This window comes from Equus caballus, chromosome 7 (genome assembly GCF_041296265.1).
Source record: "Equus caballus isolate H_3958 breed thoroughbred chromosome 7, TB-T2T, whole genome shotgun sequence".
Lineage (NCBI taxonomy): Eukaryota > Metazoa > Chordata > Mammalia > Perissodactyla > Equidae > Equus > Equus caballus.
In genome coordinates, this window is record NC_091690.1 from 49,976,926 (window position 1) to 49,989,998 (window position 13,073).

The window sequence follows — 13,073 nt, forward strand, 5'->3', positions numbered from 1 at the left end:
TCCTAAAGATTGGCGTCTGAGGTAACATCTGTTGCCAATCATTTTTTTTTCCTTTCTAGATTGGCACGTGAGCTAACAACTCTTGCCAGTCTTTTTCTCCCCAAATCCCCACAGTATATAGTTATATCTTTTAGTTGTGGCATGTGAGATGCTGCCTCAATATGGCCTGATGAGTGGTGCCATGTCCACGCCCAGCATCTGAGCCCTGGACCACCGAAGCAGAGTGCACGAACTTAACCGCTTAGCCTCAGGGCTGCCCCTATGATGGTGTTTTTTGAAATCTATTACTGTGTGTTTCAGGTGTAATGACACCGTTGATGATTAAAGTTTTTATTGATTCAGTTGGATTAGTATTTACAAAAATTTTTACTTTCTCCATTTTTACTCTTGTTTGTTTTTGTCTTTTTGCCACCTTCTCTGGCTAAAATTGAGCATTTACTGTAATTCTTTTTTTCTCCTCTCTTAGCATATCTGTTACACACTTTTTAAAAAACGCATTTTAGCGGTTCCCCTTAAAGTTTCAGCATACATTTACAACTAAGCCACCCCTCTGCCAAGTGACACTGTGCCACTTCACTGTGTGCAAGTACCTCTTAACACACTGTCCCCAATTTTCCTTTCCCTGTGTCTTCTCACATTGCTGTCATTTATTTCTCTTGCCGGAAGCTTCTCATTACCAAATACGTTCTTCCTGATGTTAATTTAAACAAAGTGTCATCTGTTGTATTAATTATAGGAAACATAAAAGATACTTCCCCTCATTTTTTCTTCTTCTAATCCCCTGCCTTTATCATTTACATTCTTTCTTGTAAGCTTTCGAACAGTCTCCTTCAAAGTATGTGTATTTGGGACGAATTTCCTCACATTTTGTCTCAGAAAGTCCTTATTTCTTCCTTGTACTGAAGGATGATTTTGCTTGACCGAATTCTGGGAAAGTGGGTTTTATTTTCAACACTTATCTTTCAGTCTCCTCTGTTCTTGTTGCATGGTTTTTGAGAAGAAGTCCGATTTAACTCCAATCTTTGTGTCTTTCTGTCGAAGTTGTGTTTCTTCTCTGGGATTTTTCAGTACATTCTCTGTCTGTGATGTGTCTCTAGTTTCAGTCTGATACCCTTGGGTGTGCACTTTGTACTTTATTGTAGTTAGTGTTCCATGAGCTTCCTGGATGGACAGTGTTCTGGCTATCATTAATTTTATGGTTTTTTGGTCATTACTATTTCACGTTTTCCTCTGTCTCGCTCTGCTTTTCTTTTCCTTGAGGTTTTCCCATTATGTGGATTTTAAACCTTCTCTTATAGAGGCTGTCCTAGGCTTCATGGAAATTGGGTTCTGTGTTTCCTGTGATTTTTGCCCTTGCATTAGACTCTGGGGAAATAGATTTCTTTTTTTTTAGTACAGGCCTTATTAAGAACAGAACATGTGGGGCATATTGCAAAATGCCATCTTTTTTTTTTTTTCCCAAGTTTGGAGACTCTGGTTTGTCCTGGGACCTCAAGGCTCTCCTGGATCTAAGAAGGGTTGTCCATCTCAAGTTTGCTAATTTTTTTCTTGTGAGATCAAGAATGACAACTTCTAAGCTCCTTAGGCGCAGGATCAGAAGTCGGCAGGGCATCATCCAGAGTGGGTGGTCAGGAAACAGTTCCTCTTGATGTTGGAGAAAGGAAATTTTATGTTGTTTTGGAGGAAACCACTGTTAAATCCTTCATGTATTTTATCATCATGGGCACATTTAACATCAAAGCATTGTGGACTTCAAGGAACTCCCTTGCCATCTGCAGCTCTCTATTTTTTGTGTTCTTTAAAGATTGGCCCCTGAGCTAACAAGCGTTACCAATCTTCCTCTTCTTTCTTTTTCCCCTGCTTTTTTACCCCAACCCCCCAGTACATAGTTGTACATTGTAGTTGTGAGTGCTTCTGGTTGTGCTGTGTGGGCCGCTGCCTCAGCATCGCCTAATGACCAGTGCCATGTCCAAAGTGGAGTGTGCGAACTTAACCACTCAGCCACCGGGTCAGCCCCAATCTGCAGCTCTTAACCTACCCCTCAAGGGGAGCAAAGCTCAGGGTACTCCGTTGACATTTGACTAGAAAGAGCTCTTATGGCACATTATTATCTCAGAGTGTGTTCTAAAAATGGTGACAAGTAGCTTTGAGGCCAGTGAGTGTAGGGATCTTCTGGTCTAAGTTTTCATGGCTTCTTCCTTGTTGCTGAGCTCTCACTTCATAATAATTCCAGCCCCATCAAATCATACAGAGTGACAAAGGTAGAACCGAGTCTGTGATAGATACTACGCAAGTTAAAAGCAGCGTTTCACCACAAGAATATTTACATTCAGCCAGCTGCATCTGATTACCTCTAATGGCCTGGAGTAGTTTAGGACAGTGTGGGCAGCTGGGCTTGGTCAAAGTGTGATTTCACAGGCCTTCTAGACTCTCAGTTTGGTGATGGGACCAGACCAAAAAGCTTCCAGTTGTTCACTATGTTTTTATTCACTGACACATCCTGTAGATTTCACCCTAGCCTCATGGAGTGCTGTAACCAGTGGGTAATGTGGAAGAAGATGAAAGAAGTTTTCTTACGAAGAATCATTGGTCCACAAACGATATTTGCTTCATTTGTATAGCATTTCTGTCATTTCCCAACCTGTTCTGGAACTTGTTATTAGAGAGAAATAGGATGTAATGTCATCACAGTAAAAGTGTGTAAATATTTCCATGTGTTCATAATATTGTTAAATTGATGAGCATTGTGTACAGAAAAAGCGAGTTTGTGATGATCACAACGTAGAGTAAATGTTTCGAGATAATTGAATCCCATGTGACCTTCCTAGAATTGGAGTCTAGATCCCCAGTGCTGTCAGGCTCATGTATCCTACTCTACACACATTTGTGGTGTTTTAGGACTCAGTGGCCATTGAGGATGTGGCTGTGAACTTCACACCAGAGGAGTGGGCTTTACTGGATCCTTCACAGAAGAGACTCCACAGAGATGTGATGTGGGAAACCTTCAGGCACCTGGCCTCAGTAGGTAAGAATGAGGACATTCCTTCACTGCATCAATGAGAGAACAAGTGCTGCTTGACCATCAAGAGTGTTGTAAGGGGCTGGCCTGGTGGCATGGTGGTTACATTCACACGTTCTGCTCCAGTGGCCCAGGGTTCACTGGTTCAGATCCTGGGCGCAGACATGGCACCGCTTGTCAAGCCATGCTGTGTCAGGCGTCCCACATATAAAGTAGAGGAAGATGGGCACAGATGTTAGCTCAGGGCCAGTCTTCCTCTGCAAAAAGAGGAGGATTGGTAGCAGAAGTTAGCTCATGACTAATCTTCCTCAAAAAGAAAACCAACAACAGTGTTCTAAGGTGTAGAATGTGGAAAGGTGATGTTATTAAAGTAGAAATGGTCATCGATTATCACATACTTAGAATGTAAATGTTCTTCTATAGTTTCTAATAATTGTAATAAACGTTCTTTGTCTACATTTCAGGAATAACATGGGAAGGTCATGATATTGAAGATCAGTACAAAGACCTGGGGAGAAAACTCCGGTGAGTGACACAGTAAAACCTCTGTCTCATGTAAGAATCCTTGCATGTCAAGACATTTTTTTTTTAAAAGAGCAAACAAAAGAAAAAGCCCTTGCTTCACATTTAGGTATTCTTCAAGGATTTTCGTCAAGTACACTTTCCGAAATGTGATGCAGTGGTTCACTTTTTGCAATATATTTTCACTTAGTAATAGTAATAATGAATCATATCTATGAATATTGCTGTTTGGATAATAGAAAATTCAGTGTATTTATTTCAGAGAATTCACAGAAAGAAGAAAACAAACATTTCCTATAAATCATAATAACATAAGAAATATAAAATCATTGATAGAGAAATCACTAACAGTGTGCTTCTCATTTGTACAGAAGGCATATGGTAGGGAGACTCCGTGAAAGTGAAGAGGATAGTCAGTGTGGAGAAAACATCAGCCTTCTTGCAAATCTCAGTCTGAGCAAGAAAATTACAGGAGCTAAACCATGGGGATGCAGTGCCTGTGGAAGAGCCTTCACACATCATTCATTGCTGAAAATGCACATTAGATGTCACGCTGAACATAAAACATATGACAGTCAAAAATATGAAGAGAAGCCATATAAATGTATTGAATGTGGGAAAGCCTTCACTTATCTCACTTTACTTCAAACGCATGAAAGAACTCATACTGGGGAGAAACCCTATGAATGTAAAAAATGCAGTAAGGCATTCACTACTTCCAGTTGTCTTCAAGTCCATGAAAGAATTCACACTGGAGAGAAACCCTTTAAATGTAAAATATGTGGTAAACCCTTCACTTCTACCATTTGTCTCTCAACACATGGAAGAACGCACACTGGAGGGAAACCCTATGAATGTAAAAAATGTGGTAAAGCATTCAGTTCTTCCAGTTATCTTCAAATACATGAGAGAACTCACACTGGAGAGAAACCCTTTAAATGTAACATATGTGGTAAAGCCTTCATTTCTACCACTAGTCTCTCAGTACATGCAAGGAGTCACACTGGAGAGAAACCCTATGAATGTGAAAAATGTGGTAAAGCATTCGCTACTTCCGGGTCTCTTCAAATACATGGAAGAATTCATACTGGAGAGAAACCCTATGAATGTAAGAAATGCAGTAAAGCATTCACATCCTCCAGTAATCTTCAAATACATGCAAGAATTCATACTGGAGAGAAACCCTATGAATGTAAAAAATGTGGTAAAGCCTTCATTTCTTCCTGTTCTCTTCGAGTTCATGAAAGAACTCACACTGGAGAGAAGCCCTTTAAATGTAACATATGTGGTAAAGCCTTCATTTCTACTGTTTGTCTCTCAAGACATGGAAGAACTCACACTGGAGGGAAACCCTATGAATGTGAAAAATGCGGTAAAGCATTCACTTCTTCCAGTTATGTTCGAGTACATGGAAGAATTCATACTGGAGAGAAACCCTATGAATGTAAAAAATGCAGTAAAGTATTTCTTTGTTCCAGTAATCTTCGAGTCCATGAAAGAAGTCACACTGGAGAGAAACCCTTTGAATGTAAAATCTGTGGTAAAGCCTTCAGTTATAACAGTTCTCTTTCAAGACATGAAAGAACTCATACAAGAGAGAAACCCTTCGAATGTAAAACATGCAGTAGAGTATTCACTTTTTCCAGTTCTCTTGAAAAACATGAAAGAACTCACAGTGGAGAGAAAGCCTCATGAATGGCAGGAAAGTGAGATAGTCTTTACTTCTCATGCAGACTTTTGAGGATATGCACAAATGCACACGAGAGGATAAACCATGTAGACATAAACAATTTGGGATAGATTTTGTCATCCCAGTTCTTCCTGAAGCCATGAAAGGACTCACTTGATAAAAATGTCTTGAATGTAAACAGCATGAGAAAGACTTCAGTTGGCCTACATCTTTCTGTGTGAAACTCCTACCAAAAAGAAATGTAAAGGTAAGTCCTATGAAAAAGCTTCATGGAATTTAATTTGGATGTGAGCTTCTAGAAAAGTTTCAACAGGAAAGAATTGTTATAAAAGTAGTAAGTAGATTGTATTTATCAAACTTCTTTCTTAAAGTGCAACATTGGACTGTGGATTTCTATTAATTACTTCAGAAATGAATATTGAGGTGAGATGGGTCATCCTTCATAAATAGTAAATAAGATTCATAGGTAGTGCTTTTCCCTTAAATCAGTTAATAATTTCTTATCTTTACTTTTTTTATAATGTTTTAATTTTTCTCTGTTAAGGGGCCATTGAAAAGTGACAGTTTGTATTTGTTGTGATTTTCTTAGTGGCCTTGTATTTACAGTTCCTGCATGTGTCTCATCCATTGTACATATTGTACATGTTTTAGAGAAAGCTCCTTGATTGGGTTGGTGGGTGGAGGAGCCTGTTTTTATTTTCTGTACTGTTAAACAGTTGGAAAAATTATGTATGGCAAGTTTATCCAGTAGTGTACTTCCTGTGAATTATTTTCCTATTTGGGCCTTTGCTGTTTGTCCTTCCTTCTGACTGGCATTTGGTGAATAGACTTTGAATTAAGTAGAGGCCTGTGGCAGGGCAACAAAATCTAGTGCTGGACACATCACCCCTGTACTGCATCATGTCAGTGAGGGTAATCTGAAGAGCTAGATCTTTAAGAATCCATCCCCTTTATGTGCCGTGTTGGAATTGCCCAATGGCCTCACTTACATGAGATCTGGAAGGCAGAAGCACACAGGGCCTTAGGCAGATTTTTGAGTGACGACACAGGGAGGGACACAGTTCCATATGAGCTTCAAGGACACCACCTTCCATCCGTTTTTCTGGATTCTTTGCCCTTCTTGTCAAGAGTATCTTGAAAACCACCAATAACTAGTTGATTTCCATTTTGTTAGAGATGCATTTTCCACCAGTTTCACATCAAAGATCCATTCGAGTTAGGGTCTTTCTGTAAGGCCTCTTGTGTCCACCAGGAAGCTAATTCAGACCTTTGTGGGTGGGAGTATTGTCTGATTCCTCTTTTCTCTAGATGATAATGGAATAAGGTCTGATATGTATAGGAAACACCTTGTGCTGTTGATAGTGCTAGTGAGCACATTTTCCTGCTTGACCATGGCATCTCCAATGGGACATAAAAAGAAGCACCTGTGAGTTTGTTTCCCTGCTGCGTTGTGCAGTGGCTGCCTTGACCCAGTTGTTCTATGTGAGAACAATCACCTTGCGTGTGCTGGGAAGACTGTGTGTTTCCTGTTACTTGTAGCTTGAATGGATTCCCTTGATGTGTTCTCAGTAACATTTGACTGTATGTCAATAAAACTATGTCCATTTGTTTGTGAAATAAACACTTCTGTAGTTTCATTGATATATTTTATCAACTGTTCCAATGCATCCTATGTTAATAAATATTATTGTGGATTTCATTTTTACAGACTATATTAATATCCATTTTTGATTATGGATTTTCAGATATACTTTGCAAGGTTCTTCATTTAATCATTATACATTGTGAGTCAATTTTATCATGTGCAGACCAATTCAGGGATTTCTTCCTTGGGCAAAGTGTATTTCTTATTCATTTACAGTTACAATTTTTGACATGAAAATAATTTCTCATGCATTTTTAAGCCAAAAATTAACCATCATTTTTTTTTCAGTGCCCTCTTCCAGTGACCTGCAGGATTACACTTGCAGTCAGAGAGGGGTGTAAGGAATTCTAGTAAGAATGACCACAGACCTAAAGCACCTTGAGGTGTAACCGTAACGGTGCTGAAAGGACTTCTTACAAGATTTTGACCTGTGTTTGTGTATTTGACTGCAATTCAAGGAGGCAGGTTATTTTCTGTATTTGTTGATGTGAGGAGGTAAACGTAATTCTACCTTTTGTAAACCTTTTTTTCGTGAACCGAATCATTGTTTTGTAGAACGGAAAAACAATGTAGTGAAGGTAAGTTAATTTTTAAGAAGTTCCAGTGAGTCATTTTAGTAAGAAGAAGGAAAAGAATGATTTTTAGGATTTGGACTTTTATCCTTTATCATTTTTACCTCTATGGTCACAAAATACTGTTAGTTTTGTCTTGGAAACTGTACTTTTAATGAACAAGCCGTCGGACACTTTTCTTTTCAGCAGGGTAAGACCTGGCCTTGCAGTGGATGCAGCCAACTCATGGTCAACTGGAACAGCTTTGCTTTTCCTACTTACACTCAACACACCACTGTATTTCCTATGGTGAATTAGACCCTGTTTACTGTGAAGTACCTCATTGAAATACATAAATTCTCTCCTTGGTATTCTACATAATATTTTCACTATGTCCTTTAGACTCAGCTGAGGCCTTTGAGTTTAGGTAACTTGTGAGACAATGCAAACCCAGCCGGCCAAATAGGACCGCTGTCCCACTCTGAAGCCTTTCCTTCTCTGAAACTCTGCTGTTGCTGGTACCGTTTCAGCGTCCCTCACAGGCCATGCAGTGTGGAGTTGGTGTACACACTGTAGCAGAGCTGAGACACAGTAGGATCTGGATACAGAACATGAAACAGATGAGTCCTGGTAGTCCTGGTGCTTCTATGTTTGTGGAAAAGCAGAAGTGGTCACAGTGAAGCTTTGTTTTATATAATAGAAATAAGGCCTTTGAAGAAAAGTAAAAAATAGCATTGAGCTATTAGGCTGAGGTGTGTTTATATCTTTTCCATGAGTGTAGGAGTAAGCGAGGATGTCATTATTATTGTTACCTGGGACTTGAGACCTCCTATTGATCTAAGCCACAGATGTTTGTATTGTCTTTTGTTTTTAATGTCATTTGAGAGGATTTTTATATTACCATTAAATATTTAACATCTTATCGTTTTTGGCATTTTTGTTTTGCTGCTCTACAGACTGGAGTGTGCAACATACACCCCATTAAACCATGGAGTTCCTCCCACTTAGAGAGACAGTAGCCTTCATCTGCACTGTTCTGGCTCATCCTGTGTGAATTCTATGAGTAGAGTGACATCTCTGTGAGTCCACTGTGATCTCCCCATGGAAACAACACAAAGAGCTCTGGCTGGTTAGAGGCAACCAGCCAAGGAATAAGTGACTGAGCTGGAGAGAGAGGGTGTCACTCTGAGTAACATCCTAATTGAGTGTAAGAGGAGAAATGGGAAATTTTCAACAACTTTTCATCACAGGAGTGACTGGAAGTCTTTAATTTCAATGATCCAGAACGCTGCGGAGCCCAGGCAGCTGATCACAGGTTTCATTTCCGTATGCTTAGACGTCCAGCACATGGTGTGGAAAATTGCGAAACAGCAACAACAGCTTCAAGGTTTAAAACAGCGAAGGGAACAGAATGTTTTCCTGTTTTTTTTAGTGTGAACTTATGAATTGGAGGGGTTTCATTCAAATGGACACCATAGGATTGTTCTTTTGAGGTGATGGAATTTTTTCATCTTTTGATGGCAGTATTCCTAACATTTCTGAAAACTCATGAGAGCACTTAAGTATATTATATATATGTTGTATATGTAATTATTAGAAAGTGAATAGTGTACTTGCTTTCATATGCTGGAAGAATGTTAAGGTCTCCTGAACCTGGATTTTTACGTGTTCAAATTTTCAACCACTGTGGGATCCTTCTTAGGAAGATTGCAGGACTGAGAAGAAGGACTCAGTCCTCAACAGGCCTTTCTTGCACCCCTGTCTCAATTTAAAAAAACGCCTTCTAGGGTTGCACCTGCCCTCAGCTCATACTCAAAACTAGGAGTGAAGTGAGAGGGCTTCCAGACTCTGTCTTTGAGTTTAAGTCAGGTTCATGGAGAGGTCTTTGGAAATACCATGGTCTAAAACGTAAATGTGTGTCTCAAGCAGAATCTGCCTGGGGACATCCTCATTCATGTGTGTCAGCATCAGATCTCACTGCCATCCACAGACCATTTTCAGCTGCTCATTTCCCAACCCAGGCCTACTCTGTGCCTGCTTACTTGGAACATCTTTAGAAATCCACACGTGTCCCACTGTACATTTTCTCTGAGGCAAAAGGAGGGGGCTGTGAGCTGAGAGGGTGACAGAAGCAATGGTAGAAACCATGTCATGGGCACATTCTGTCAGCCACAATGACAGCCATTTCAAATTTATCAGATCTGCTTGCTTACTCATTCACAGGAGACTTAAAATGGACTGACTTTGAATTGGGAAACGAAAGCTCTGGAATCTTTGATAGAACATTCCATTAGTGTCCCCCTCCCCACAGTCCTTCTCAAAGATGCCTTAGCAGCCTCTCACTGAGCATCCAAGAGTCTCTAAACCCCCGTGGTGGACATAAATTACCCACGGCATTCTTGTTACAGAACTATTGTCTTCATTGGGTGCTGCACACAATTAGAGAAGCCACTGCTGTCAACTGACGGAGTCTTTATGTAAATGGAGTGCCTTCCGGGGCCTGAGTGGATGATGATCCAAGCCAGCTTCCCATTTTGCCTTGGGTCCTGCATGCAGGACATCCCAGGCTATCTAATCAGAAGCCTCCTCATTGAAGAGATGGGTATTTACAGCATGGAGCCAACATTGCTCCTCTGGAATATCCGATGAACAAGTGAGAAGTGTTTTTGTTCTTGTCTGATGTGATCCATTCTGAGGAGATCATTTCCATTTTAGACACACTGGCCACTTGGACAGTCACTTAGGAGCACATGGGTGACCAGGGTGTTCATAAACTTTATGGACAGTGTGCACCACCCCACCCAACAGAGTCCACTGCAGAGATGCTGCCTTCTGTCACTACATCAGACAGGCTGTCCTTGATCAAAGAATGGACTGAAGCCTCAGAGTGATCAGTCAAACAGCAGTCATGTTAGGAATAGAAAGTTTCTTAGCCCAAAATCCAACCCGTCTACACTTTTACAGATCCTGGGCCGTTACCGATGATCTAGCTGTGTGGTCCCACCAATAGCACCAACCACTTCTCCAAGGTTGCCCACTATGTCTTTCAGAATTCTGGGAATATCTTGCCTCACAAATATCCAAGTACAAGTCTGGCCGTTCCTTACTCTGCCCATATTAAACCTCAATCTGCAGAGGCTGATTTGTATTGTTCAGGGTGATAAATTGACTTGAATTTCTGAGACACATATCAGCACCTCAGACCTGATGGTATTAACCTTGGCCTTATTGTCCCACATAACGTGAAACCACTTACAGACCTCCAACTTAAGAGTCTAGGCCAAATTCAAGCGATTTCCCTCCTCTGCCATGGTTAACCCAGTGATGGACCAGTGAACCTGATGTGAAAAAGCAAGTCACTGGTGAAATCAGTGGACACACCTTCAAGGGTGAGGAAGGGGTCCCTACAGCTGACGGCAAATAGGCTTGGTAGACCCATCCCCCTCCTTGGGCTACTTGGTGTGCTTATACCATGGTAGAACTTGATGTGGACAAATTACTCATGTCATACATTACCCTGCTGAAGCCAAAATGCAAGGACTTGCCAAGATGCTCTTAAATTTATTGATATTATCAGCTCAATCCTGAAAAGAGGAAACACGGGGCTCTCGAATAGGTTGTTCAGTGGACATTTTCCCTCTTCTACCACTGCAGGCTACCCCCCTCCTAGGATGGTCTAATGGCCTCCTCAGGCCAATTTGCTTTCTTCTCAGTGGACCTTCCTGCTGTGGGAGGCATTGATTAGACTCAATCCCAGTCTTTGGGGCTCATTGATTTGTTGTCATCGTCAGGCTCAGTGGCACCTGATAGATAGAGGCCTTTCCCTACTGGACATTCCAGCCAGAACGGTCACTCCTGCAGGTCTCTGGTTTATTGTAACAGTGCACCCTGGCCACCACTGTCATATCCTGCTGCCAGGTCTTCCCCTCACATCACCTGTGGTCTATGTTCCCTGCATGTCGATACTTCATTTGGGGCACCTCCTTCAAAACCCCTCTGGCTCATCACATACGGATGTGCTGTTTTCCTACCATTTGCACTAACGTGCACATTGTCATGGGAGTCACTGCTACTGACCCGGGCACACATGACGTCATTCAACAAACATCTTTCCTGACAATCAAGAAATGTCCAAAACACTCGAAATACATGTAGCAGACAGCTAGTGTTTGAGATGTTTCCCTGAAGGAAACCTCCCTGGCAGCCGTGGTAGCTGCTGACCAGTTGGCCTTAAAGTTTTTATTACCCATCTGGGGAGAGCTCTCTTCCTCTAATAGGCCTGCCTGTGGTATGTGGGTAGGAAGCTGACACCAATAACACAACAAATAAGACAACAGATTAAAATAATATCACTTAAATATTTGAACAGAGTTCTGGAAACATACTTACACGTTTCTGGATCCCTCCACACATTTGGATGACTTGATTCAAATGGTTTTTGGGGCTTTGTCATCTTAAATATGTTTGCACTTTTCACATAGCTGTTTAAGTAGTATTCAAAGCAAAGTTATTTGAATAGTGGCATTATTCAGTCAACCAACCTCAGGAGTGAACACTCATAAAGACGCTGACCTCATTTTCAACATTTGACTCTCAATCAGCTGTAGATGCCTGCTCACCCTGTCATGCCCACAACAGTAAACAAGTTATGAAGGTTGACATGTGCCCCTTTGCTTTTTGTGTCTGCAGATGGGAGGCTCAGGCCTGTAAATCCTGAAGCCTCTAAACCTACACATCTTAAATAGCCAGCCTGTGGTCCTTTGCACAAGCCACATGAAAAAGCTTTCGCTTGGCCTATTCTCTTTAGAAGGTATTTTGGAGTAATAAACTTTTATATGAACTTACTGCATGTGGCAACATAGTCCTGGCATCTTGTCTGAAGGTAGTGTATTAATCCTGCCCCCAAAATGGCAATGATGAAACAGAAGGTAGCTCATGGAAAATGTCTTTCTCATAATGCACAGGACCTCAGTGTAGGGAATTCTTAGAAGCAGTATAGGAAAATCAAGATAAAGTATCAACAGAAAAAGGACTATTTTATCTATGAGATGCTTTATGCAAATCTCATGGTAACCACAAAACAAAAATTTAGAGCAGAGGAACCAAGCATTAAAAAAGAGGAAACAGAAAAACATCATTGGAAACCACAAAGTAAAATGGCAGACAGAAACACAAGGGAAAAAGAAAACTGGAGATATAGACCAATTAGAAAACAAAAGGCAGAATGGCACTGGTAAGTCCTCCCAGATCAATAATCAGCCTAAATGTAAATGGATTGAAATCACCAAAAGGCCCAGAGTGGCTGCATGGAGTAACAGACATGACCCGACTCTCCAGGACACTCAGCTCAGCTCTAAAGACAAACACGGGCTCAAAGCGAAGGGGCAGAAGAGGAGCCTCCAGGCAAATGGCAGCCAAAAGAAAGGGGGTGTGGCCATGCTGACATCAGACGAATAGACTCCAACCACAAAACAGTAACCGCAGAGATGGACATTATATAGTGATAAAGGGGCTAACCCCTCAGGATGCCGTAACAGTTAATAATCTATGTGCACCCACACGGAAACACTCAAATATATACAGCACCCATTTGCACACCTCAAGGGAGACATTGATAGCAATGCCATAATAGTAGCAGATTTTAAC

The 13,073-nt window shown here is 41.1% G+C and overlaps 1 protein-coding gene across 6 annotated transcripts in view; it reads left to right on the forward strand.

Annotated features, from left to right (window-relative positions):
* Positions 1–12,615, forward strand: part of LOC100066576 (zinc finger protein 709) — a 34,334-nt gene extending 21,719 nt beyond the window's left edge. For 2 of the 6 annotated variants that reach the window (XR_001381155.3, XR_011440968.1), the window contains 4 exons: positions 2,899–3,025; positions 3,484–3,544; positions 3,913–5,478; positions 8,384–12,615. Coding sequence is in view for 4 of the 6 variants with exons in the window: in XM_014741455.3 (XP_014596941.2) it covers positions 2,899–3,025; positions 3,484–3,544; positions 3,913–5,236 (1,512 nt within the window). In the remaining 2 variants the exon portion in view is untranslated. Of the gene's footprint in view, positions 1–2,898; positions 3,026–3,483; positions 3,545–3,912; positions 6,931–8,383 lie in introns of those variants that run through there. The other 4 variants (XM_070274064.1, XM_014741455.3, XM_070274065.1 and 1 more) reach the window with 2 other exon arrangements.
* The last annotated feature ends 458 nt before the right edge of the window (positions 12,616–13,073 follow it).